We start from the raw sequence: 27,931 nt of genomic DNA on the forward strand, positions 1-27,931 counted from the left end.
TCGACAGCCCCATCAACGAACTGAAGTAGTCAATGCGGATTCATCGTCGTGCGACCATCCAATGCAGCGATTAAATACCAAAAATTGTTCGGCCGCGCGCAATCGAACAACGAGATACTGTCGAATTTTTTTCTGAATTCAGAAAATTCCGTCGGGTTAATCCATAGTTATTGATAAAATATCACCTGGAAATATACATTATCCAATAAGTATATATCGATTATATCAACTTTGGAACGGCGCGGCTGCGTCGCGGACAAATTGACTGTGTTTTGGCGGCGAAGCAGAGGAAAAGCAACAGGCCAACGGCGTTGAATTATTGGTTAATTAGTTTCAATTAGGCGGAAAAGGAGCAACAGCTGCCAGATCGCGCCAAACAACAGTAATTTTTGTGCGAGTACGAAATGAAAAGTAAGAGCAGCGGTCGTTGGTAGTGTGCGTATCGCGTGTGCCAGTGTGCGCCTGCGGGCAGTGTGCGTGTGTTTGTGTTGGAATGGAATGCACAAAGCCCATCCCCCCGGCCCCCATCGCTCAGTGTGTGCGCTCTATTATCGCTGAAAATATGTACAAGCAAAAGGCAACGTAAAAGAGAAACCGAAAAGAGAAAAAACGGTGAAGAAAACGAGAAAAGCGCGCGCCAAGTGACAAGTTTTTTTGTGTGGGACTGACCGACCGCCTTTAGTCCCCTGGAACCGGACAGACTCCCCCGCTGCACGATGCCAAATCTGCAGCAATCGGCGCCGCCGCACCACCTGCAGCCCCATCCGCACCATCTGCGGCCACAGCACCAGCAGCACCATCATCACCATCACCACCATCAGCACCACCAGCACGGGCCCCACAGCGACTTCCCCCTGCCGGACGGCTGGGACATTGCCAAGGATTTTGATGGCAAGACCTACTACATAGATCACATCAACAAAAAGACCACATGGCTGGATCCCAGAGATTGGTAAGTCTATACACATGTTCATCAGTACCACCTACAAGAGATAGAGAGAGAGAGAGAGAGAGAGAGAGAGAGAGCGGATCAGGAAGCTTACAAAAAAAAACCCATATAAATTCCGATTCCAATTCCAAAAGCGCTCGAACCGGAAAGATAAAGGTGCGTGTTGCACTTGTATGTGTTGTGTCTGTGTGTGTGTGAGTGTGTGTTTGCTTGTGGGCATGTGTTTGTAAAGGAATGCGAGAGGTTGAGGCAGAAGAAGCACCACAAAAACAAAGCAAAATAAATTACATATTTTAAACAACAACAAAAAAGCCTTAAGTAAACATTCCAAGGCGATGATTAAGACTCCAAATATAACCGAAACTGAAGCGAGAGAGAGAGAGAGAGAGTGTGTGAGTGCTAGAGAGGGAGAGAAACAACGACAGCGGCAACGGCAACAAACAAAAAATGAAATGTAAAAGGCAGAAAGAGAGTGGTGAAAAGAGGTATGCGGCAGACGGAGAAGGAGTAAAAATGTGCGCCAGATGGAAAGAGCATTGCAATGAAATGTACGGCAGAAAGAGAGGGAAAATAAATGTACAGCACGACGAACGGGGCAATGGCTGTTGGACAGAAGGGGCTGCGAGAAGAGGGAAAAATGGGAGAGCAAAAGTTAAATAAAGCTCAGCGAATGATCTGCAAAAAACAACTAACAATCTCATACGTAATGAGTGCAAGAGAGCAAAAGAAGCAGAGTGGCGAGAGAGGAGAGAGAGATCCAGAGTGGCATGATCTGGAGATGTGGTGATGGAAGGGGGCAGGCACCGCACTACATCAGGCCATGTATCTCATAGATACATTTTAGTTTGTCGTTCGTCGCTCGCTCACATTTAAATACCCTTACGGTGGTGAGAGTATTATGATTTCGACAAGAGCTTTGCAACTGCAATTCCCATGTTAAATTTTTCTTCAGCCAGATTAGATTAGTAGATTTTACAGTTGTCAGGGGAACGATCAATCCTCGAGTGTATGTAAAAGGTCGCAGCCATTCTTGTTTGTCTTGCCTCTCGCTCGGATATCTTTTCTCTCTGCCCTCTGTTTCCTTCTCACTCTTACTGCGCCGTGTGTGTATATATTGTATGTCTCTCTCATAAACAATTGCAAAATGTACATTGGAATTTTTGCAGTTTCGAAATAATTGATTTCTGACATTCTTCGCCCGCTCTCTCGTTTCTCTGCCCCACCCATTTCTTTCGCACTCTTTACTATCTGTGCGTCTCTCTCCCGCTCTCTTCACGCTTTCAATTAACACAAACATTCCCTTTGTTTGTTTCAAATTGCATGGACATTGTTAAAAATGTTTCACTGAATTAAACGCCCAAGCGTTGAGCGCTGAGGAATTTCTTTGCTTTGTTTCCCCCTCTCTCTCTCTCTCTCTCGGTCTGTCTCTGATTTTATTTCTTTGGAAATGAAACATCTGCGCATTTGTTAGGGTTATACATCAATTAGATTATACATTCACACACACACACACACACACAGTCCCGAGTTATATGCATTTTTTGGCTGGATCTTAAGCATATCGAACTAAAAGATTTTGAAATAATTTTGAATACATTTTTAAAGATTACATTCTGAGTTTTTAAAATAGATATTTTGTTATCGTTTACGATTTTTTAATGGATTTTCTTTAAAAATAGAATTATTTTGTTTATAACAAATAGAATTTCAAAAGGAATATTTATTAATAACTTCTCTATAATAAAAAAATCCTTTAGCGATCAAAAGGTCCCACGAAAAAAATTAATTTCACATTTATTGTTGAACTTTCTTTTACATTATTTTCGATCTAAATATACCCCTAAAAATATAATTCGTATATTTTGACCACCTTAATTTCAACGAATTTGTATTTCCAAATTGATTTCTTTGAAACCTGCATTTTTCGCCTCCATTATTGCCTTTATTGGCATTTCGCACGTCTCGCATATTTTTCATCCGAAAATTATTCACGCTTTTCGCCATTTATATCGCTCTCTCTTTCGTTGGATTCCCCCCCCAACCCCCCACACGAGCTGATATTGAATTTTAAAAACTGCTGCCGGTAGCGCGCATAAATTCCAATAAACCATAAATAAATTTCTACAATAAAGAGAAGCGAGCCAGCCCTCGGGTGGCCTTTAAAGGCCTCCCGCCACTAGCCACGTTTCGCGCACTGAGAGCCAAACAACCAACAGAAATCACAGAAACAAAAACAGAACAACAAAAAAAACAACATATATTCCAATGCTCATCTACAAGGTCGAATTGGGGATACCCTTGAAATGTTATCGACAATTGCACTTGTGCTGTGACTGTGGTCTACATTTTCGTGATGTTTTCTAATGTTTGTGCAACGTTTACCGGAAATTGCTATCATTAATGTATTTTAAGTGTACTTCAAAAATACCAGAGAAACAATAACTACTATGATTTGGTTTGATTTAATTGAATAACATTCTGTTGATTATGTGGTTGAATTTTTTAATTAGCTATTGAGAATGATTAATTGAATGAAAAGAGAGCTCTTTGGGCATTGTGCATTCCGTTTTAGAAGGGAAAGAGATCTGTTAGCATGGATCTTTAAGGTATTAAAAAATGTACTGGAATATCAAATTGGAATATTTTCTCCTTTAACATTAACCAATTTTATTATTTCCAAACGTTTTCCATTCCAATGTGTATTTTTGTGTCATGTTTCACTTGTTTGTACTGCATTAAGGCGATTTTTTCTTTTTGGTACATTTAATTGTTTCCCTTGTAGTTTTTTTTGTATTTAAACAAAAGTTAACATCGCGAATGGCATTTCTGTGCCGTCGTCTTTTTTACTTTCTTGAGAGTGTGTATTGTGTTTTTTGTATATTTGTTTTGCCATATTTTTGGCCAATTGTTTGGCTATAACAAGGCAGTCGACACAGTGGAATATTTTTGTGTGTGGCGGGGCTCAGACAGAAACGTGTTTGGTGACAGTTTCTCGATCTATTCATGGAATGAAAAAAAAAATAAGTGATCAAAAAATAAAACAAAAAATCACGTTGGAAATAAAAAGAAACAAAATATGTCGGCGGCTACCAGTTGTGATAGTGGCTCGAACTCGAATTCGAACTCGTTTGTTTTACATAAACACAAAAATCGCCGCCAAAAAGGCCTAGCGAAAGCGACCAACGCCGGACAACGGTAACGATGGCCTGTCATAAGTCGGACAGAGTGGCGCCACCGGCAGTGGCTCCGTAAATCTGTATCTTAAGTCTCAATAGCAAAGCAAAAAATCGACTCAGAATGCTACTAAGCTGACTATAAGATACCCGCTTAATGGATTTGACTGATGATCAAACGATCATCCTCATCAACCAACCATACGAAATTCTCTTTTATTGTGGTTTCTATTTTTTTGCTCAGAGAAAAGCATGCATCAAGCACATGGCATTTTGCTCAACATTTTATTCACTAAAGTCTAAATCAAAACTGTTGTTGGAAAGGTGCGTTTCTGATTATAAGAAAAGTATCTCAAAGTTCCACTCTCAATCCAGATTGAAGCAGTGTTCTAATTCTTGCACTTCCGCCTTCACAGCAGCCACTGTGCCATGTACAGATACAAACAATCGACCGATCAACGGAACGTTAGATCGAGCGCTGCTGCTGCTGCTGCTGCCAATTGCATAAAGAACGCAAATCATCCATCCCAGTCGAGAAAAGAGATGAGAGCTGAAAGATGGCAGCTGGAAAATGGGAGAGGCAGCACCGCAGCGTGTGCGTGTGCGTGTGCTAGTCATTATGCATTAGATGTGGCGATTTCTATCGCAACTAAAAACGAGCAACAAATTTGCATAAAATTCAATTTGGCTTTTGCAGCGAAAGATGCCAGGCAGCAGCCATAGAGCCACATGTGCACATACGAGTAGTATCTGGATGGATATTGTATGCATATATCCACGGACTGCTCGTACAGGGGCTGTCCATGTATACATGTGTATGTTTGTATGTATCTCTTCTGTGTATGTCTGCATGTTGTATAGCAACTTGGAAAGCTGCAAAACGGCATTTTTCATTTAATAAATTGCACAAGGCAATGCAGCAACAACTGCAACAGCAGCAGCAACAGAAAAAGCAAAAGCAACAACTGCAACTTCAGCAAGAAAAGTGGAAAGAATGCAGATGCAATTGCCGTTTGCTGTGGCACTTACAGTGATAATTGCTAAAGGAGTGACACACGACACATTCAAAATAGTGTTGCAATGAAATGTGGTTTGCATTTAATTCATTTAGCAGAAATTTTGTTGATTAAATGCAGAAAATGGTCCACAAACTTAATGCCAAAAATAAAAACTAGTTCATTTCCATTGCATTATCACTGTTCGCCCTAATAATGCGCCGATCTAGTAGTGTTTCTGCAATAAAGTAGAAACCCCTAAAAAAAATATGCAGAACTTATACGGAGCTTAGGCCCATTTATTTTATATGATATACTGCTCAAAATTCGCGCATGAATGCAAGATAAGATGCTCGTAGGCAACTTCCACTGTACGTGAGCAACAGATGCAGATACACAGCAGCAGCAACAGCAGCAACAGCAGCGACAGCAGGCAGGCAGGCAAACAGATACAGGCAACAACAGCATGCATTGCATTTGTGCAACAAGTATTTCCACTTAACAACAACAGCAACAACATCAGTAGAGGTGCAGAGGCAGGAGAAGGAGGGTAAAAATTGTTGCTGCTGCTGCTCCCTGCCACATGCAGCAGCAGCAAGTCGAAGCCGTGATTACAATTTGATTACGCGCATGAATGCAACGCGCGGACTGGCCAGCAGCGCAGCCATAGCAGTGGAAGTGGCAGAAACATTTTCTAGTTTGTTGTGCACACGGCGGCGGCCCAAAGCGTTCAAAAATATTTTCTTTTGCACTTGCAGGCTGCAACAACAACAGCAGCAACAGCAGCGGCCGCAGCGACACTCTGGCCAAAGATAGGCACATGGGTACATAATGTATCTGACAGATACATAAGCGAACTTTAGTCGCTCCTCGGGAACCGCATGTTTTGCCCATTTTAGCGCCTGTTTTTCCACCAATACCCGCTGCTGGTTTTGCCATCTAAAAACTTCGGTTGCAACAACTTCCAGTCAACGACAACGACAGATCTGCAACGACTTTTCCTGTGTCTCGGCACTTGTTGCATGTCGGGCCTGTTGTCTCGAAGGTTCTTCAGCAATCAACACTTGTGATTTTTATCAAGCATAATGATTTCCTTTTCAACATGTGCTAATTAAGAGGGAAGCCGAGCCAGGGACAGAACATGGACACATCGATTAAGATGGTAGACAGGAAAGAGTTCACTTTTAGAGCAGAGATTCGGTCAACACCTGATCGATTCGTTGGGTTCTTTGCTTTAGTTCTACAGGATGAGCTTGGTGGAAACCCAGAAATTACTTGGATAAAGCATATAAAAACTCTACTTGGCTTTGCTCATTCTACTCATGCATTCTAGTTGCTCGTACAAAGATGCATCGTTGTATCCACTCCCCAATAAATCAACTATTTCTGGTATCCGCAGAATGTATTTTCAGTCTCTCTCTCTCTCTCTCTCCTTACGTGGAGTGGCAATCCGATCAGACTAGCCCCCATAATTTTGTACATACTCGAATACATTTTTTTTGCATGAACTTTTTGCGAGTGGCCGGCCGGCCAGCCAGCATATCGATTCATAATAATTCAGCTGTCATTCGCGCAGCTAAACAATTTTTCACTTACAGAAAACTGCAAACGTGAGCAGAAAATTAAGTTACTCTACGCCCTGCCCTGCCCGCGAGTCTCGGATAGGGTCTGGGGTCTGGTTATTACTGGATGTGTTGTGTGTGTGCTTTTGGGGGGGAAAATGGGTTTTTTGGATTTGGATTTCAAGCTGCCTGGACGCTGGCCTGGGCCGGCCCCTGGCTCTTTGCTGGATCATCGTCTGGTCCGCCATATGCTGACTGGGGTCTCTGTTGCGCGGATCGTGATGTGTCGTCGTCGTTGGCCGAGGAGCCTCAACGAAACACCAAAAAAAAAAAACGAAAAAGCTCTCTGCGAAGGTAGCAATTTTCCATGCATGCGGCATGCGGCTGCGGCTGCGGCTGCAAGTGAAACGAAACGAAATCAAAATACAAGTCCAGGAATGTGCACACTCAAGATAAATGGATGGATGGCTGGCATGGGGTGGGGGCACTGTGAGATACATTTTTGTGTGTGCACGACGATACGGATACATATTTTGTATGCCGATTCCCCCCTACTTCACTGAAGATCTCTCTGTGGAGCACCCACTAATCGGTATCTGCTAATATAGTATCTCTCTTGTTGCCATGCAATTTTCATATTTCATTGCTTTAGGGTCTGAGAAAATAGATGTAATAATACTCGTGTTTCCAGTCGAATACGTCCAACCATTCGACCATTTTCTCATGTTTAACCTCTTGAGTTTGTGTCTGGAATTTGTGCTATGTTCGTTCGAGTATTCCATCTGCCCAGCAGCGGCACACATGTTGGTTCCTACATTCTCAGGGCATCGCAGCGGCATGTGCAGGGGAAGATCAGTAAAGATTCCTCTTGTGTGTGGATGGGAAAGGGAACGTGGAGGGGTTGGGAATGGGATATATCCAAGGGCAGGCCATGCCATGAGCATGTGTTTTTATTTGTTGCCTCCTCGGATGCGCGCATGTTGTACAGGGGAAGGTTGTACAGTAGATACAAAAGAATGTAGACCCAAGACCACTACTGATCCACGGGGAATGTTGCTCAAGTGGCAGTCTCTACTGTGTGCTGCATTCCCTCTTGCTCTCAGCTTAATCGCCGGCAATTAATTGCCCTAATCGGGCGGGCACTGGACACGCTCCGGTCTCTGCACCAGACAATGGACTGTGGTGGGGATATTCGCTGTAATCAGCTGTTCCAAGAGCTGGGCCATGCCATGACTAAATACTTTATGGGCTAAACCAGAGATCCAGCGACGACAAAGACATTCCACAAAAGACAGCTCTCCTCTCTGTGTATCTGCATCTCTCTTTCGCTGCATCTTACTGTGTCTGTCTCTGTCCCTTTTGTTGGCCGCACGAAACTTTTGTATTATTTTTTCAGTAGCACTTTCCGAATGCCATTTGAGTGCGCATAACATATTCTTAAAGTCTGCCCCAGTGGCGGAGGGAAGATGCAGCTGCAGATGCTTGAAGCGGGATGCGGCAGGGGAAGTGGAGATGGGATGGCCTCTGCTGCGCAGGCGCACGCGCATTTTGTATACGTTTTTTTTATGCTTCTCTTTCCGCCTTTTTGTATCTTTTGGATGGGGGCAGATGCAGCAGCAGCAGCATAATTAACATGGTCGGATGGGGGGGGGGGGGGGGGGGGGGGGGGGGGGGTGGCGAAGCCGTGGAATGTATCTGAATCTGTAACTGTGTATCTTGTAGGTGTTCAAGTTGTTTGCTGCTGCTGCCGTTCGCTTAGGTCGTTCGTTCAACTGTGGAATTTCGTTTTGTTGTCGAATTTATGGCCTAATGAAGTGATAAGGCAAACAGAATGGGAGCGTAACAGAGCGAGATAGAGAGAGAGAGAGACTGTCTGAGGGTGGGGAAAACGATCGAGGAGGGACACGCCATATGTGGACTGTATGTAGCTGTATCTCGGCATTCCTGAAATACCACTTAAATTGTATCAGTGTGTGTGTGTGCATCTTTTGCAAAGTATATTCTGTGTGTGCGTGCTGCTGTCAAAATGTTTACCACAGCGCATAATTCATTTGCTCGTTCGCTCTCCTCTGCCTCTCTTTTTCGACTGGGCTGGCTGGCTCGCTGTGGCTGCATTTTTGAGATATTTAAGCTGGAATTTATTGGTTTGTGGGTCATGGCAAGAAACCCCTAGCTCTCGGAGCCACAGCCAGCTCTCCCGCTCCCTTTTTGCGGTGCAATAACATTCTGACGCTGCCCAAAGGAATTTCTTATTGCCACAGAGAGAGCGAAAAATCGTTTGCAGATCGTGCTTAGAATTGTATTCAACTCGGGAATGAGTTGTTAGAGCTGCGAATGTTTAATGGAGTTGATTTATTACCCAAATTTGTTGCTCAAGTTTGTTTCTGACCTTATAAAAACGATCTTCCATCATGCATCTTTATGCATAATGCGTATAGAATCTTTTGTCACACGCCCATCTCTAGCTGGGATACTGATGCAAGCACTAGCATACATCAGTACATGCATACATAAGTATGTACATATGTATGGCACGTACATAGGATGCACATTGCACATGGTATTGCCTGGCCTGGCCTGGCATGGGCCTGGCTAACAAAACCGGCTCTTAGGCCAAGAAGAAGTTGCCTAAAGGAGCGAAAGAGTGCGAGGGACAGGGATAGAGACGGAGAGACGCTTATAGTGAGGCACAGACAGCAGCAGCGCAACAGAAACACAGCCACAGAGAAAGAAAGAAAAAAAATGTTGATTAAACTGCTTAAATGCGCAAAGCTGACATTCATGTCAAAGCAACTGCCTTTGCACCACTTCTCCCCCTGGCTCCCCTGACTGCTCTGCTGCTGCCTGGCAAAATATGTACATAAATAAGAACATTTGTATGGGCTGCAACTGCAGCAGCGGTGGCAGCAGTAGCAGCAGCAGAGGCCAGCATCAGCGGCTGCAGAAAATGTTGCCAAGCCAAGAGCCGCTTGGAATGTTTGCCAAATACAAAAAGCAGGGCGTAGCGTACATAGTAGTTGATGCAAGCATACATACTATGTATGCACATGTATGTAATGCATAGATACATATGTACATATGTTTGTATGTATGTACACACGTAGCAGCTTTGGCATTTAAGGCAACGCGCGCATTGCTTTAATAAATGCATACACACACACAAACAAATTGCATTCAATTGGTGCCGCTGTCGCTGCGAGTTCACAGCAACTTTGAAATATTTTTCAACAACAACAAATATGGCTGCTGTTGTTGTTGCTGGCAGAGAGCGTCGTCGTCGTCGTCGTCGTCAGCCTATTTCCAAACACAAAATGCATTTACTTTACCTCGTTCGGCATGCCTAACGCCCCCTCGCCCACAGAGTCTTTGCGTTCGTTCAACTAGCCCCACGATGGCGACGACATTGCTGCATAGTTTGCTGCTGCTGCTGCTGCCCCCAAGCCCCTAGTTTGCTCTCCATCCCTCTCACGCTCTCTGTCCCTCTATTTCTCTCTCTCGTGACAGCGATCACACCCAAGGATGGGCAAACCATGACCGAAGAAAACTATCGAACAAAGAGTACTGGCTTAAAAAAGCGATAATTATTTGTTGGATTTCGAACTAAAGCAGGAAAAAACTAGCAAATTGTATATGAATTAATTTAATAATTATTTTGGTTTAATTCACTCGCTGTCTCCACGTAATATCTCTCCATGTCTCTTCCTTGGTGCCTAAAAATACTCGCTTCGCCTCGTGCCCAAATAAGACGGCCCGAGCTCCTCTCTAATCAACCATCTTGTGCTATTGCTGTTGTTGGTATTTTTTCATGTTCTGCTTTCCGTGCTCCTTCGCACACATTCGCTGCTGCTCTCGGTCGGTTGTTGTCGTTGTTTCATAGCGTAAATAGCAAAAGTTGCCGTACAATTTTAGAAGAACTTGTCAAAACCGCATTCCTGAGCCGCTGCCAGCTGCGCAGTCGCTGCTCATAGTTGTATCTCTCTGTCACCCTCTCTCACTCGCTCTATCGGATGTCTGTCTTTCTCTCTCTGTGTATGTTTGTGTGAGTTGATTTGCTGGAGGCAGTTGTTGCTTTTCTTGTTGCTGCTGCTGCTATGGTTGTTGTTGTTGCAATTGCAACGAGTTATTTATGCATGTTTGTTTATTTGTTTGCTTCAGAGTAAATGATCACATACACGCATTCCTCTGTACATACATACAAACATACATGTAAATGTGTACAATGTATCTGCTGCTGGTAATAAATATTTCATCTGATTTGTCTCTGCCTCAAGAACCACAAGAATATCTAAATAGGCTTATATAATACAACTATACTGCAATATATAGATTTTGTTTTCCTTATGGGACATCAAACACGCGCCAGAAGCAGATATTAATTGTCAATCAATTTATTCAAAATGTAGCCGATAGTCAAAACTTGTTTGACATTAAACCCAGTCTTCTGCATATAAGGTAATATGTAGATAGAGTTCTGGTAAGTTCTGAGCATCTGTTTATTAACATGGCCAGACCTTCTTCAGCTCTTATAATCCTTTTTTATCCGTCACCGTTTACGCGTGACTGGCAATTTGCCAATCAGCTGTAGCTAATTTTTTATCCTAAGGAATAGTGCTATGGTCCCATGGATCTCTTATGGGACGTCGCATTCAAGTCTTCAGTCACATTTTAGAAAATATACAAATTAATCAATTAAATATTATTAATATTCCCCCACCCTTAGTATATTCCATAGACGTATACAAATCTGTTGGTTATATTCATAGATATTTCCACTTTGCCGTAGGAATCATCATCATCAATTTTTCTGTTCTTTTCACTTATCTTTATGGGCCCCCCGACCCTGACCGCCATACCATTTTTCGATGCCCAGCAACGTTAGAACGCAAAACCACAAAACAACCCGAAAATTCTTTAATCAATAAAAGCCAATCGGTTATGGCTAACAGCAGCTACACCAACAGCAACAGCAACAGCAACACATCAAGAACCGGCCAAAATTCCATGGTATGCCACGAGCGCTTACCATAAAATTGGAAATCTTTCAAGTTCTTTCCACTGTATCGGATCGGATCCGATCGGCATGGCTGTGCGTGTGCCTGTGCCTGTTCGTGAGGGCAAAAGATAAACAAACAGACCAAAAGACACAAGAAATATCTTGGAATTTGGTTTTGTGCCGAGCGGATTTATATAGAAATTATTGTTATGGCACATTAACAGATGGGAGGGGAAACAATGAATACCAGAGACGGACTACGAAGAAGCAGGGAAGCATACATAATTTATTTAATGCCATCAAATATAGCTGGTATTTTTTGCATACAACAAAAATATCACACAGAGAAAAAAAATTAAACAATCTTAAACAAAAGCCTATTTATTTATAAAACAAAAGGCGAAACAGCGCGAAGAAGAAAAGCCACAAAAATAAATACGGCGAATAACAGAAATGTTAATTGGCCCATTTGACATGCGGCATTTTTTCCGCCCTCTCCCCACCTTCTGGGCCGCTTTCATTCTGCTGCTGTTATTATTATTATGATTATTTGCAGACAACATAACACGCTCGGGAAGGTATTTGGCATGTAAAGCAAAACACACACACACAAAAAATGAATAAATACTTGAAATAATTTTGGCCCTGATGTGAATTCCCAAACTGTCTGCAGAACCAAACGATACATAGTATGTTCATACATACAAATGTACATTCACATTTACATACATATGTACATTTATATTTATAAAAATATTTCTTTTTATTTTCGTTTCGTGGACCGAATCGCCAAAATGTCTACAGAAAGCGTTGAGAATTTTAAATAGACCGAAATTCTTAAAAGTCGCCGATTTTGGCAATCTATTTTTCTAAAAATAAATGACTACATTTGTATATTTTATAGCTTGTAGCAGGCTTTAAGTGGATTAATTTGACCAAATTTAGACGATAATTTGTCTTTAATTTATTCAAATATTTTTAATAGATACAAATCCTAGCAAGTCAAACATTTTCTAAATCTATTTGCTCAAAAATTCAAAGCTGCGTTAAGTGTTTTTTTTGTTATTTCTATTTTTATTCTACTTTTCTTTAGACCTGTTAAATAAATTCTTTTTAAACAGAATATTTTTTATTTTGCTCAAATAACTGCCATAAAATGCTATAAAAATGCTGGCAAAATGCTACCATATTTCCAGGGAAATGTTTGAAAATTTCCCCCATGAGCAATGTCCCTGCCCCTGACAGCACTCTCGTACATCCTCGTACATACATACGTACATATTTACATATGCATATTCTCTCGCTGTGTTCCCAGTATTATGGTGTGGGGGCTAGCTGTGTGTGCTCGCCCCAAGTTCGATTCACACACGACCTTATGTGAGGAATGCGGCGACCGGCCCCAAGCTTCTCCTCTCCTCCGTCTCCACACACACACAATGGAATGGCGTGGATGGAATGGAAGTTCCCTTGCTCTGTGGCTCTGGGTAGTACGCGCATATTACGGACTGAATTCTATCAGATACTCTTCTCGTACTCGTACGATGTACGATATACACGCGCAAGTCGAGTCGATCGTAATATTTTTTTGCAGGCGGAGACGTTCACGTCTCGTACGCGTTCGCATTCACGTTTTGCAGTCGGATTTTTCGCCTTATTATTTCAATATATTCGATGTATCTACATATATGTATGTATGTATGCGATCTGCTTTGGTTGGGGGGCTGCCTCGACTTAACTCGCTTGGCGCACAGTCGCTTGGCTGCTCTGGTATGTGAAGGTCGCAACAGTTGTTTTGTTAATGACAGAGTACAACCACGATGTACGTACGAGTGGAGAGGGGCATGGGGGGCCACAAACTACATGCATACACACCTTATACGCGAGAGTACATACTTATATGCATGTTCTACCCGTTTGTATGTGTTTTCTACATAGAGGAACACGAGATGGCTTACGGCTAATAGCTGCACACTGGAGCTCTTGCTGTTGCAGTTCTCATTCCATTCCATTCCATTCCATTCCATTCCCTACCCAAAAGATACAAGAATATCTCTGTCTCTCTGTCTCCATCTTGTGGCTGAGCAGTTTCGTTCCCGGAATCGACTAATGTCAGTCCAAGAAAAATGCACAGGTGGACACTTTTGAAGTCGGTCTGAAGAGCTTCTTCTTCTTTGCTGCCTCTTCACCCAAAAACAAAGCAAAACAAAACTTTTGCCCGGCATTTGTATTTGTTCTTGACGTGGCCAAGGTTTCCATATACAATATGTATATTTAGTAGGAATTCGTGTGAAAATATATGTACACTCGCACGAAGATCGGTAGAAACATTTTTGGCATGTTCTCCATGTGCGATGTGCGATGTGAGATGTGTGTGGATGGGGTTGAGGCTGGCGTGGGCGTTTGCCAGCAACACGAGAAATGTTTCCGAGTTGTCTTGTCGTGTCCATTCCATCCAATTTAAATCTTTTATAATGCGCATACCAAGAATTTTTGTTGACGTATTTGAATACCGTTTGCATATTTCTCAAGACCAACAACGAACGAACAAATTAACAAACTTAGAGATACAAACAAAAAATCAAACAAAAGATATTTTTATAAAGGTATTTCTTTGGGACATCTCCCTGGAGCATGGGAATATATTTGCAGAGGTCGGTCAAAACTAGAAGGATAGCAAATAAAAACGGCTGCAACTCCTTTTCTGCAGGTAAATCACATAGGGGAAACTGTTTACGTTTCTTTAGGTAAAGTCGTTATCCATTTCCAAGCTGACATGTCGCATAGGAATATAACATATATTTTGGTTAAATTTAGTTCTCCTTCTTCTGGCTTTGCACGTACCCAATATCCACATTTAAAATGAAATCCAATCATGCGATTCTAAAGCGTTCTTTTTGCATATATTTTGTGTGTTTGAATGTTCAATCGATCAGCATTCATTTTGCATGGGAATTCATTTAGTTTTTTTCTGATAGAGCTCGGTACGAGCGGCTTTCGAATATTTGGCAATTACAGTGCCTGCAAATAGAATGCGCACTAAGCAGAGAGGCAAACAGACACACGAATGCGCCCGTCAACAGGTCATTAAAAATCATAAATTTCAATTTAAGTTTATTTTGCTTTTGGCTTTTGGATTTTGCCATGAGGCCCCGCGAGTGGGCGCTCTTTACGTCTGGTGTAACTGTATGTGTGGGTTGATTTCTACATGTGTATGCGCGCGTGTGTGTGTGTATGTGTGTGTGTGTGTTTGTGTATAAATTCTATGAATTTTTTAATAGTTCATTTCGTATGCAGTCGGCATGCTCATGGCGCAAAAATTTATTTCAATTGTTCACTTTGGAATTTATGGCCAGACATTTTGTGATTTCGAAATGTAGAAAAAACAAAACCAAAAGCAAAAAACAAACAACATTTTGAGAGGCGAACCAAAGCACTGATCATCAGCGTTGTATCTCCATCTCTGTGGATGGATAAGTGCCAGTTCTTCTCCTCCTGGTGTGGTTGGTGTGTGCCCAGTCATGTTTCCAGCGTGACTAATGGGATCGGCCCACGACATTCTTCTTCGAGTGGTGAGCTCTGAGGTCGGCACCGGACCCGTAATTGACACCCACTTGCCGGGGACAGACAGTGAGCCAGAACCCCCTGAACGGGTTAGAAAATACAAAACATACCAGAGAGAAAAACACACACCATCCATCCGGATGGCACCCATGAGCCCCAAGAGTGTTAAGGCCCTGCCCTTCAGGCTCTGTCTCTTATCTTTGGGCTGCAGTTCATTGACTCGAGAAATTGTATCTAAAATATTCATAGAGGATCGGATCGGATGGGATGGGTTGGGATGGTATCGTAAAATGCATTTGATAACCCAACCCCACTGCCTGACACTTAGCTGAGTCTCCTCCTCGAGTGGTTTCCGCCTTTTATCATTTATCATTTTATGAGCCCCCAGCGGAAGGAAGTGGAAGTGTGAGAATAGAAAATATGCCAACAGGAAGTGCAGCATAATAGTAGGTATCTTTTTTTCCAATAAGAACGAGTGCCAACATGTCCAGCGGGAAGTATATCTGTGTGGAATCTTGGCTGAAAAAGTCGTCAACGACAACGAGCCGCTCGCACAGCCAGCGATAAGATAAAACGAGGGACGAACGGACGACCTTTATAGCGTAATTTGATTAAGCTCGAAAATATTTGTGAACGCTTGACAGATAGTGGAGCTGAAACCGAACCAGCAGCAGCAGCAGAAGCGGCGGCGGCGGCGGCGGCACAAATAATTTTACAACAAATAATGCGGAATGAATGATTTTATAATTAAACATTCCATTCCATAAACATTCCATCGGTGGGCATGAGCCAGCAGCAATAGATCATAATTAAGGCGTTCTCCTGATTGCTTTGTGCTGTGGAATTTTAAATGGAATATTTCCTAGCAAATAAAATGATTAACATTTAATGTAGTTAAATTTCCTTAAATAAATATGATGGATTTGTTTAGGGATTGTCACTATTTTCGCTATTTTTGTATTGTTTGCCCTTTTACGTGTAAAGAATAGTTAATCTTGAAAAAGATTAGATCTTTTATTTGCAGATAAATGCCAGACACGCCCATTAATGTGCAGTGTGTTTAATAAGTTTCCTTACAGTCACAACAAGTTATCAAAATTGGTTCATTTTGGCTCACTTTTGGTTCTCATTTCCGGAAATAATTGCATTATTTGCATTAATCTTGTTCTCCAATTAATATCTTACCCCTTCGGATATCTTATCTTGTTTGGCTAATTGCCAACTGACATAATTCAATAAAAGTTCAGTGTCCCAAACATTTGGAAGATACGATACTTCCATATTAACAACGTCTGTCGACCTTTGATTAGATGATAGCAAAGGAATCCCAAGCCAAACATTTCTATTGTTCTGAAACCATAAACATATTTCACAATCGCTCGTAACGCTGGGTTGGTTCTACCTCCTCCTGCGCTGAGTTGGCAGTAATTATAACCCATAAAAAACAAACACCATTTCCTGAGATACATCGATTATGTAGGTATGTCAAGGTGATGTTGTTTGCCTGTTGATTTCCACCGCGCAAACTGGGTTATAATGTGGAGACTTTACGATATCTGCCATAGATCCATTCAAATGGAATTGATTTTCAAAACTCTGAGTTTGTGCTCTGAGTTCTCTGTGAAATATAAACCGGAACACTTGGCGACTCCAATGCGTGTTCGGTGTCTCAGTTCCGCCAAAGCGAAAACAATTGAAATACTAGAGTAAATCCGACAACGGGGCTACGTGACTTGCTTCAGCCTATTTTTTTTTTTATATATTTTTGTGGTTGTTTTTTATGCATATTATTTTTGTTGTTGTATTTTTGGTCTTCTTAATGCTATGCGTATTTCGGACATGAACATTTATACAGCTCATCGGCTTGATTTGAATTGCTAAATAATATTAGGCTGAGACTCAGACTCAGAGGCCCGGCTCCATGCATAGTCTCTGTCTTTCCATGAATGGTCCGCTAATTTGTGGTATGTTCACTTCGTTTGAAATAAATTAAAATCTATTTTTAAAGAAAAAACCATTTGGAAAAGAATTTAAATTGAAGCGGGGTTTTTGTTGTTTTTGCGAGCCCTTTTATCGATTGAATCAAGAATTTGGCATAGAAATGGTCTTAAGTTTCAGGCTTACACTCGGAGAAAAAGTCGCATAGCAAAAGCGAAACCGCTTCAACAGAATTTTAATGGTTGTAAAAATAAAAGACTGGCTAATATTCTTGAAAAATCCATTAACATTCCATGAATGATATTTATGGTAATAATTTATGGTTGAGTTGAGCGAGGCCAAAAATTTCTTCATTTGCTGTTTATTGGTCATCAAATGGTCGACTCTATTGAACATTTCTCTTATGTTATGGCCTGAGAAATTAGCATAAAACCAAACCAAAGTGAACAGTTAAATAATATTGTTCACATACCACACATAAACATGTGTGTGTGTGTGTTTGTGTGTGTGCAGTTAAGTGCTGGCTAATGAAAGCTTCTCTGCGGCACCCGTCTCCGTCTTCTCCCGCCCCGTTGTAGTTTTTATTTTTCTCGCCTCTCTCCCCACCCCCTCCCACTAAACAACTCATATTGTGACAACGAAATTCATGCTGAAATATTTTTGTGGTTCGAAACTCGTTTTTCCACTCTACCCCGCCCCACCCCACAACACCCCACAACACCCCACCCCATCGGTTTTTATTTCTTTTTTAAGCGCGAATTTATTACAGCGCTTGATCGGGCGGCCAGCGTCGTCGCCGTGCCATAAATATTTTGTTTACAATATAATTTAATTTATGCAGATTTCTGGTCCCCGCTGCAGCACACACACTCGAGTGGTGTACCAAACCCCCCAACCATTCATTCCATACGGGCATATCATATCACTCTTCCCCCTCTCGCACGTAACATTCGATGTGGGCCGCAAAAAGTCAGTTTTGAGTTGCCTGCTAAAAGGCCAACAAGTCGTTAGTTGCTCGTTAGTTGCCTGGCTTGACTGCCTTTGCTCGATTTGGCCAGCATCAGCAAAAGTGCCAATGAGGAAGCCCTATTACTTGGTAACGTCTGCCACGCCCACACACACACACACACACACACACAAGCACACCCATTTGCTGGGCTCGGCCAAGCCTTGTCTTTTGCCTTTGCCTCTGCCTTTGCTGGGGCTTTTCATTGATTTTCGCTGTCTGCTCGTTCGATTTGTTTGGGCCCGGAGCGACTGCAGCTTGGTAGTGTCGCTGAGGTCAAGCGCTAATGGAAAACCCATAAAAATTTGCATACGATTTTCTTATTGAGTTAATTAAAGACCCATAAAACGGCAGCCGTTTATTTACCGAATTAAATTGCCAGGGCATCAGTCAGTCAGACAGGCGGGGGGCAGGGCGGCGTCAGCACACTTGACACCTGTCAAACGGAAAGGGCTTCTGATTGAGTTAAGTGAGGAAACCCCCAGACAGTTGGGAGTGGGGGATTGGATGATCATAAGTGGAAATGTCAATAAAAGAACTAAAGTTAAGTCTTGGAACTGATAGAGAATCTCTTTAATTAAGAAACCAAATGCAATTTAAATCGTGTTTGCCTGCCAGTTAAACGAACATCTTGTCAGGATTCTCCAGATAATGCTTCGTGATTCATAATTTATTTGTCGAATCATGAGGCTTGTTTATTTTTAATGGAACTTCTGTGTGCTGCCAGCCATACCAATTGTAGACTGGCGAAATGTATCCATGGGACAATAATAACAATAACAAATCAGCTATTAAGTTACTGGCTATTTACACCTTGGGTTCGTTCGGGCTTGCGCTCCTCTTCCCCCGTTTATTTATCCAACAAAGTTCAATCGTAATAAACAAAAGACGGGGGCGATATGCAACTGTGCCATTTACTCAACAGAACAACAAAATATCACTGACAAAATAAACACAACAAAATTTGTTGATTTGAAATTATGAAACCATTTTGCTTGCTGTTGACATCCCCAACCCCAACCCATGCCCATTAAGAGCCCCTCCAGCCACATCACCATCTCTGAACGTCGTCAAAGTCATGTATTGTTGTAGCTTTTATTATTATTATTATTTCTTTTTTTTGTGTGATTGTCTCCGTCGATCGTGAGATTGGTTTTGTATGTCAAATGTGGAGCTTTGGACCCGTGCACCCGTCTCCAGCGAGGAGAGAGACACATGGCACATGTCTCCGACTGCATTTTGTATATCAGCTTGACTCTATTTATTTATTTATTTAATTATTATTTCGTTGATGTAGTTTTGCCTCCCACTGCCCTTTTCTTTTGCAGTTGCCTTTGTCTTTAATGTTTTGTCTTTGTTTTGCTTCGAGTTTTGAGTTTCAAGTGAATAATTGGATGAAATGAACATTGTTCGGATCAAGGGATTCCAGGATTCCGCTCAGTCAGCAGTCAGTTTGTTTATTGTCTCCGTTAAAATTGTCACAGCTAAATTCTCAGTTCAAAATTCCAAAATTCAGTATTCAGCTTTTTTTCTGTTGTAAATTGTTTGAAGCTCTCGCAACACCACAATGTGTATGCCATTCCTTAACAAAATGCTGCGACGCAACAAGCGCAACAGGAACAGAGATCCCACACCCGCACCCAGTGCGGTGGACTTGACGCAGCTTGCTACAGAAGAGCAGAAACCCGAGGAGACAGTGGCAGAGCAGACGGTGGAAGTTCCAGTTCCAACACCAACAGCAGCTCCAGCGCCAGCTCCAGCTCCAGCTCCAGCTCCAGAGACAATAGCAGTGGCTCGCGCACAAGTGACGCCCGCCGCTATGGCCATGGCAATGGCTGCCAACTTTGCGGCCAGCGGACGACCATCCAGGACCTTGTCAACGATCACGAGCGTTGATAGCATGATAGCCAACAATTTAGGGACCACAATGCAGGTGCAGGAAGCACACAATGTCTCTAATGACAATGATGCCTCCAATGATGGCGGGCTGCCCCCAGCAGCTAGCAGCGCTTCCTCTTCGGGGCGCAAGAAGACCTGGCTGGAGTTTTTTGGCATGAGCAAGAAGAAATCCAGCATTGATTCGCTCTAAGCGGACACAGGATCAGGAGCAACAGACAAACAATTACGTTCAAAACTTTTGGCTTGTAAAGGAAATATTAAAATAAACAAAACGCTATTCCACCATCCAAACTTGCGCTCTTTGACACCTGCGATAATGTATTGGTATAACCTAATCAACACAAAACACAATAAATAATTATTTATAATCAGTTATCGGCAATAACTCAACGGCGTCCCTGACCAAGTGCACGTTCACTTCACAGCATTTTCGTGTAAATCTATTAGATCTAGGCACGTCGAAAGATGTAAGATTTTAGCAGAATCTTTTAGCACATGAATTATAATTTATTCCACAATTTGTGTATTTAAAAGCAGAATATTTTAAAGTTCTTTGCTTTCTAGTAGAACGATCCATTCCATTCCCAAAGACGTCATCGATCGCAATCGAATGAAATCAATTTTGCTATCGCGTGAATAATTGTATGTTTGTTCAACAAATCCATCCAAATATAACAAAAGATTTACGTGAATGAGTAGCAGCTAAGGGGTTTTGATTAATGATTGCGATTCCTTAACACTTGAAAGGAAATGTCAGATACTATGCGTGGAGTACTCTATGATGATGAATTCCCTACCATGGGATCTTTAGTCAGTGCTCCGCATCTTGAACGTGAGATTGTTTGGATAGATCATAAACAAATTCGATTGTTAAACGCAGCTGCGTACAATGTTATTTCCAATGACTACGTCAACACTCGCTTCCAGATAAAAAAGCGAAACGAATAAACGAAAAAAGTCTAATAAACAGAAAAAACAGAAGCCCGTGTCCAGATATTATTCTCAGAAAAAACTTAACTCTCCTCTGACACGCATATTAGCTGCAATCTGCTAAATTATTTATCGTATTTTCGGACATCTAGTAGTACGATAAGGTACACAATAATCGTTACCCAATCAACGAATGACACTGCAAAAGTGCTTGAATATTTAGATAACAATTAATGACAATTAATCACTAAATATAGTGTAATTGTGTACTAGTTCTATAATCAACACGAGTACATTATCTATGAATAAATGCATTGCATTTGTCATTTATATTATTTGGCAGCCGAATAAACCGATTCATTGTAATGGATAATGGCTGACACTTTTTGATAACTGTTTCAAATCATCTCACAGATTACCTCGATGCTTTATCCATTGATATTTTTGAGTCATGCAGCAGCTCCTCTCGGTTGTTTTTAAGGGAGTTACCTCTGAGTTGGTGTTTCTTGTTAGTGGTTCAGTTTTCAGAGTTTCACTATTGAACGGTTCCAGTTTCCACAGATCTTCCATTGTTCCTTGTTCATTGTCTCCCTAGCCAAATTTGCTTCTATATGCCATAACAGACCCATTGGCGATCGTTTTATCAGACGTTTAATGAACTTTTGCTGCAAGCTTTCGCCTTTAATCAGATATCGACCATTGAACTGCAACGCAGAAACGCACTGTATATATAGCTGCTCGTTTTTCTTTTGAATGGCTGAACGCATTCCATGCCCATGATTAATAAACAATATGCTAAAGCCCTCGAACATGTGTACATAAATATATTTTCATTTGAAGTGGCAACCGCAAAAGGTTCGCTCTACCCAGAGATATGTACGTACAATATGTATGTATATGTAAATATATTTAAACAATCAATCCATGAAGATTAGCAATTATCGTTGGAATGCGAAAATGCTGTTGCCTGATATTGAAATTGAGTTTCGCAAACAAAAACCGAAGACGAACGTAGGAGCCAAGAGACACAGAGGGATCTGTGGTGGGGCACTGTGGCTGGTCGCAAAACGTCAAAGACATTGTCATCGTCATCAGTGTTGTTTTTCTATTCCTTTTTTTGTGGTTTTCAGGCCAGTTTTTGTTTTGTTACCTCTGCCGCACTATGCGAATGTGGCCTCGATAAGATTAGAGGCATTCGTTTGGCAACAACAAAAGCAAAACTTGGCGCAGACATTCCACATGGCATGGGTCTGCGGTAGAGCTTGGAATTGTTATGGCCAGGAGACGTCTCTCTCTCTCTCCCTCTCTCTTCGAAAGGAAATGCCGGTAATCTTATCGAATACAGCGAATACTTTGGGGGGCTGGCTAACTGGCGTGGGAACACAACAGTGGAACTCCCATAACCCCCAGTTAAACAGGTTCTTCTGCCACGTTCAGAGAGGGAAAGATACATCTTAGATAGGGGCGGAAATTCATTAGCGATTTGTTTTGTCAATATGTAAACACACAGCGATAAGATCCAAAGACTAACGGCCCATGGTCTCCCATTTGTTGTATCTTTATAGCTACACAAAACCGCAAACATTTGAGGACTGTGTGGGCGATGAGCTGCCCATGGGCTGGGAGGAGTCCTACGATCCCAATATCGGGCCCTACTACATCAACCATTTGGCGCAGAGCACACAGCTGGAGGATCCGCGGCAGGAGTGGAAGAGCGTGCAGGAGCAGATGCTGAGCGATTATCTGTCAGCGGCTCAGGATCAGCTGGAGAACAAGCGGGAAATGTTGGACGTGAAGCAGCAGCGTCTGCTGTGGGCCCAGGAGGAGTACAATCATTTGAACAAACTGGCCGCCAGTCGCAGTAGCCGTGAGTATTCCATTAAAGCAGAGATTGGAGCTTGCAGCTGACACAATCCCTTTCCCTTTTCCAGTGTGTTCGTCATCCAGCTCGATGAGCCGACACGATCCGGAGCTGCTGCGCGCGGACTTGATGCTGGCGCGGGAGCGAGTGCATCAGCTGAAGCAGGAGCTGAATCACATTACCAACGATATATCCTACACGGAGCGGGGCATGAACACGCTGTATTCGGTGGGCGAGAAGATCAATGCACGGCAGAACGGCTGCTATGACATTGCCGAGGTGCAGGCCATACGCGAGGAGATGCTGAAGGTGCACAAGTCGCTGGTGTCCGGCGAGAAGGTGCGCGAGGAGCTCATGCGCAGCCTGGTGCAGATCAAGAACGAGCTGAGTCGCCAGCAGATCAACGAGGAGAATGCCGAGCTCATGAACGCCGCCTCGCCCTTCGATCGTGTGTGCGTGGCCAGCCAGACGGATCTGTGCGGCGGCGCTGGGGAGCATCTGAATGGCGGTGCCCGCTTTGCGGAGATGGCCAAGACCAAGCTGCAGTACGCGGAGTGGCGCAAGCACATCAAGAAGCTGCAGCAGCAGCTGGCCGATCATGTGGAGCGCATCGAGCCCGGCCAACTGGAGTCGGACAAGGATCGTATTCTGCTCATCCAGGAGAAGGAGAAGCTGCTGAACGACCTCAACAGCATCTCCCTGAAGTCGCGCAGCGAGGAGGAAAAACAGGTGATCCAGGCGACCCGCAATAAGCTCGAGGATGACCTCCGGGAGGCGTACGAGGCGAACAACACGTGCGTGGCCAATCGGCTGCGCTTCCACGAGGAGAAGCAGCTGCTGCTGGACAAGCTGCAGGAGGCCCTGAAGTCCACCAAGCTGCTGGAGGAGCGACTCAAGTCGTTCTCCTCCGAGAGCACCTTCTCCATCAGCAGCGGCAGCAGCCTGGGCTCCCTGTCCACGGCCAGCAGCAAGAGCGCCCTCAGCTTCACGGACATCTACATCGATCCCTTTGCCGTCGACTCGCCCATCGATGTCGTGGATCTGCGCCGGCGCTCGCAGCGTCTCTTCCAGCAGCATCAGCAGCGCCTGGCCCCCATCCATGCCCATCCCGTGCTGCAGCAGCAGCAGTCCTCGGAGGTATCGCTGTCGCCGCGCAGCAGCCTGTCCATGGAGACGCCGCCCGCATCGCCAATGAAATACAATGCGGGGGCCGATCAGCTGCCGCTGCCGTTGCAGCCGCCGCCAGCCCATTCCCTCAAGGAGGAGCCCACCTATGCCAATGCTCTGCCCGCCCCGCCTGCCTACACAGCCCCGCCCCCAGTGCCTATCGGTGCACCTGGGGTCAGGGCACGTCCCTACGACCTGGACTCCACTGTGCTGGACTGCATGATGCTGGAGGCGAAGCTGCAGAAGCTCAATCTAAACTCACCGCACAATCTGGCCGCTGCGCCGCTCTCACCCATCTCGGAGAAGCCCTCGCTGCTGGATCTGCCCATGGAGATGCTCAGCCGCTCCTCCTCCACCTCGAACACGCGCTCCGTTTCGGCGGCTGTCAGCAACGAGTCTGTGGCCGGGGACTCGGGTGTCTTTGAGGCTTCGCGGGCTCATTTGCCGCGCAAAGAGTTGGCCCAAGTGCAGATTGGACTCAAGTATCTGAAGCAGGAGGGTGTCCTGGTGGTATCCCTGGAGCGTGCCAACAATCTGCTGGCACTGTGGACAGCCTCAACGGATAACTCGCAGGTGTAAGTACAAGAAAAAAGCAACCCAAGAGGCTTTAGCTCATAATTTGTCCCCTCTCTGCAGTTACCTGCGTGCCGCTTTGCTGCCCAATTCGTTGACTTCCATAAGGACCAAGGCGCTGGGGGACTTTCAGAAGCCCGTCTTCAATGATACATTTGCAGTGCCCATATCGCTGGATAAGCTGCTGACCAAGAGCCTGCAGGTGACTGTTGTCTCAATGACAGGCCAAAAGGAGGAGATTATTGTAAGCAAAAACCAGCCACAAAACGAATGAGAACGAATTTATAAACCCTTCACTTTTCTCTTACTTTAAGGGAACTGTGCAGATCAGCATGGCCGAGTTTAATCCGGAGGACTCCACATTGAAGTGGTACAATGTTCTCAGTTCGAAATTCATTCCCAGCTTTGAGTCGCTGGACATTCCCTCCACGAGTGCCGCTGCAGCAGCAGCCGCCGTTGCGGCCAGCAACTCCTCGACGAGCAGCAGCACCAACAACAACAGGGAGGAATCTTCGGATGAGTCCACCATCACATCCTCGCAGACCTCAACGCTGACACGCAATCAGGCGCCGCCGCTGGAGCTGCAGGCGCAAATAGCCGAGGAACAGCCACAGAATGGTCGTCTCAATGGCCAGGAATGCAGTGACGACGATGACGATGATGAGGATGATGACGATGAGGAGGAGGAGGACAGCAACAAGCAGCTCGTCAGTGATGTGGGCCTAATGAACTGTAAGTATTTGCTTTTTGTTACCCAAACATTCTCTCAACTAACGCATGGAATCGGTTGCCTGCCATCAACAGCTGGCTGCATGCTGGATGCCTATCTGCAGAACATGAAGCAGGAGTATGCCGACAAGGAAACGAATACCGAGTGCGCCTTTATGCCGGAGAAGCTGCGCTCCCACACTCAACTGATGGACGATAGGCCCGTGAAGCGTTCACAGACCTTTACCCCATCGGCGGCGGTCAGCAAGAATCGCTACAATTGTCGCCTTAATCGCAGCGACTCGGACTCGGCCATGCACTGTGGCGTGGCACCGCACACGTTCCAGCGGGGAGCCGCTGAGCGACGTTCCCTGCGCTTCCACACAAAGACGCCCAAGTCAGTCACAAGTAAGGAACAAACACACACAAAAAGCAAAGTTGAAAGCTTACTAAACATTGATTTAACTCTAGAACTGCATCATACTCACATACCCCGCACCAGTTTGGACTTGGAGCTGGATCTGCAGGCGCAGCACAGCAAGCTCTACTTCCTCAACGATCAAATTGCCAAGCTGCAGAACCTCAAAGAAGTGTAAGTGTAACCGAAACACAACCCCAAGAAGTAAAACATAAACGAATTTATGTGTTTTACAGCTTGCAAAAGGCCTGCGAGAACAAGGATCCTCTTATTGCCGCCTGGGCCATTGAGAATGAGGAGTTCCAACGTCTGGTGGCACGCGCCGATCCCGCCAAATGCCCCGAGGAGCGTCAGCTGCAGAAGTTGCTCATGAAAACCGCCAAAGAAATCCACAAGCTGCGGAAGACCAAGGTGCCCAAGGGCTGTCCAGATTTGGTGTCATTCAAGTAGGTTTTCCACTACACAAACTTTCCTTTTATTCTGTGTATTTATTTGTTTATATTTTTTGCAGAGAGAAGATCTCATTCTTCACACGCAAGGGCCTGTCCGTGCCCGAGCTGCCCAGCGAGTTTACTTTGCCCGAAGACAATCCCATCGAGGAGGAGGAAGAGGAGGAGGAAGAAGACGATGATGAGGATGAGGACAATGCTGCTGAGACGGCAATTGCTATCAATACGGCGCTGGTGGCCAGCAACAATCGTAACAAGAATCTCAGTGAGCACCACCATCGAGCCGCAAGCGGAGCAGTGCCAAAACTGCCAGCACCAGCACCAGCCACAGTCCCAGCCCCAGCCACAGCCACAGCCACAGCTGATGCAGCTGTTGCTGCAGCTATTCCTGCTGTGCCAGCTGTAGCTGCTGAGGACGGTGCAGACAAGCCAGATCAGCCACGCTACGACTATGTCGTGGATCGCAATTATGGCGTGGAGGTGTAGCTGTAGACCTGCCCTAGCCCCTACTCTACCTTCGCTGTACATTTTTGTAATTAATGTAGTATTTATTTTCATTAAGCAACAAGTATTTATGTGTATAAAACAAACTGATGTAACAAATATCTGTGCCTTATAGAGAAACGTGTGAGCGCAGGTCCAGGCCTGCAGCGACCACCAGCAACAAGAGAACCATGCTAGAAATGATATTTCTATTTATATTCTAAGCCGTACTTTTATTTAGTTTAAACATTTAGCCCTAACTAGACACATAGTCAGTTGTACAAATTGACACCCCCACCCCACCACACTGATGACCATACAAGAGAGCAACCACACACCCTACACCCCATCAAAAGAGGGACCCAAACATAAGCAAAAACGCGCACATTGTGTGTTCGATACCTTTCAAATTCATATTGAAAATCAACTGTATTCTTAAGACTTGAGCAACAACAAAATATAAGAATGTTAATGAATACTTTTTTATAGGCATTTAGTTAGTAACCCCAACCCGAACCCAAACACAGACCATAAAACGGAAACATATTTATTTTTTATTATTGTATTGGTTGATATTAATCAAGTGCGAGTGCACACAGCCCAATCGTTTAGTTTAGTTGGCTTGCGTTTTTGTTAAGCTCAAAACAAAATTCTTTACATTGTAATTTTTTTTATAAAAAAATCCTATGCGCAAAAAACCATAAAAAAACAACCAGGCACACACACACAAAAAAGATAAAGAAGTGAATGTACCATATTAGATAATCGTCACTATAACTAGCACTGTAAGCACGCCTTAAACCCCCCCCGACCAGACCACCAATGAATAGCAAACAAAAAAAGAATATAAGAAAAAAACACTGGAATTAATAATTGTTATGCTCCTCCAATTGGAGAGGAGAAACTGTTAAACGAAATGTTTGTATGAAAGGGAAGCGAAATTAAAATGTGGATAGCCGGACGGCTTCCCACAGCTCTATTTAAGTTTAGGTTTCGTACTATGTATGCGCGTATTTAAGGCTCTGCGCCAGATTTGCTGTTGTTGATGTTAACCCAGCCTAATCGTCAAGCCCCCCCCACAAAATTAAGTGCATCATAAGATTTACCTGAAGAATAGCCTCCCCCACACACACACACACATATTTTTGTATACTGTAGTATCTTTAGTTGTAATAAATTATATGAAAGTGAACATGTATATTGTAATTGTGCAATAAACAAACAAAAAAATACTGACATAACCTAAACGATTGTAAATGTGTTTTA

The 27,931-nt window shown here is 43.7% G+C and overlaps 1 protein-coding gene across 1 annotated transcript; it reads left to right on the forward strand.

The window, feature by feature from the left end:
- The first annotated feature begins 54 nt into the window (after window positions 1-54).
- Window positions 55-27,499, forward strand: LOC117589545 (protein kibra). Its single transcript, XM_034281549.1, has 9 exons — window positions 55-952; window positions 22,572-22,873; window positions 22,938-24,609; window positions 24,671-24,851; window positions 24,922-25,339; window positions 25,412-25,723; window positions 25,787-25,907; window positions 25,970-26,179; window positions 26,245-27,499. Exons 1-9 carry the CDS (start codon window positions 717-719, stop codon window positions 26,666-26,668), a joined length of 3,876 nt encoding a protein of 1,291 aa, XP_034137440.1. The 5' UTR covers window positions 55-716; the 3' UTR covers window positions 26,669-27,499.
- Window positions 27,500-27,931: the final 432 nt, after the last annotated feature.

Source organism: Drosophila guanche, unplaced genomic scaffold, assembly GCF_900245975.1.
Source record: "Drosophila guanche unplaced genomic scaffold, DGUA_6, whole genome shotgun sequence".
NCBI lineage: Eukaryota > Metazoa > Arthropoda > Insecta > Diptera > Drosophilidae > Drosophila > Drosophila guanche.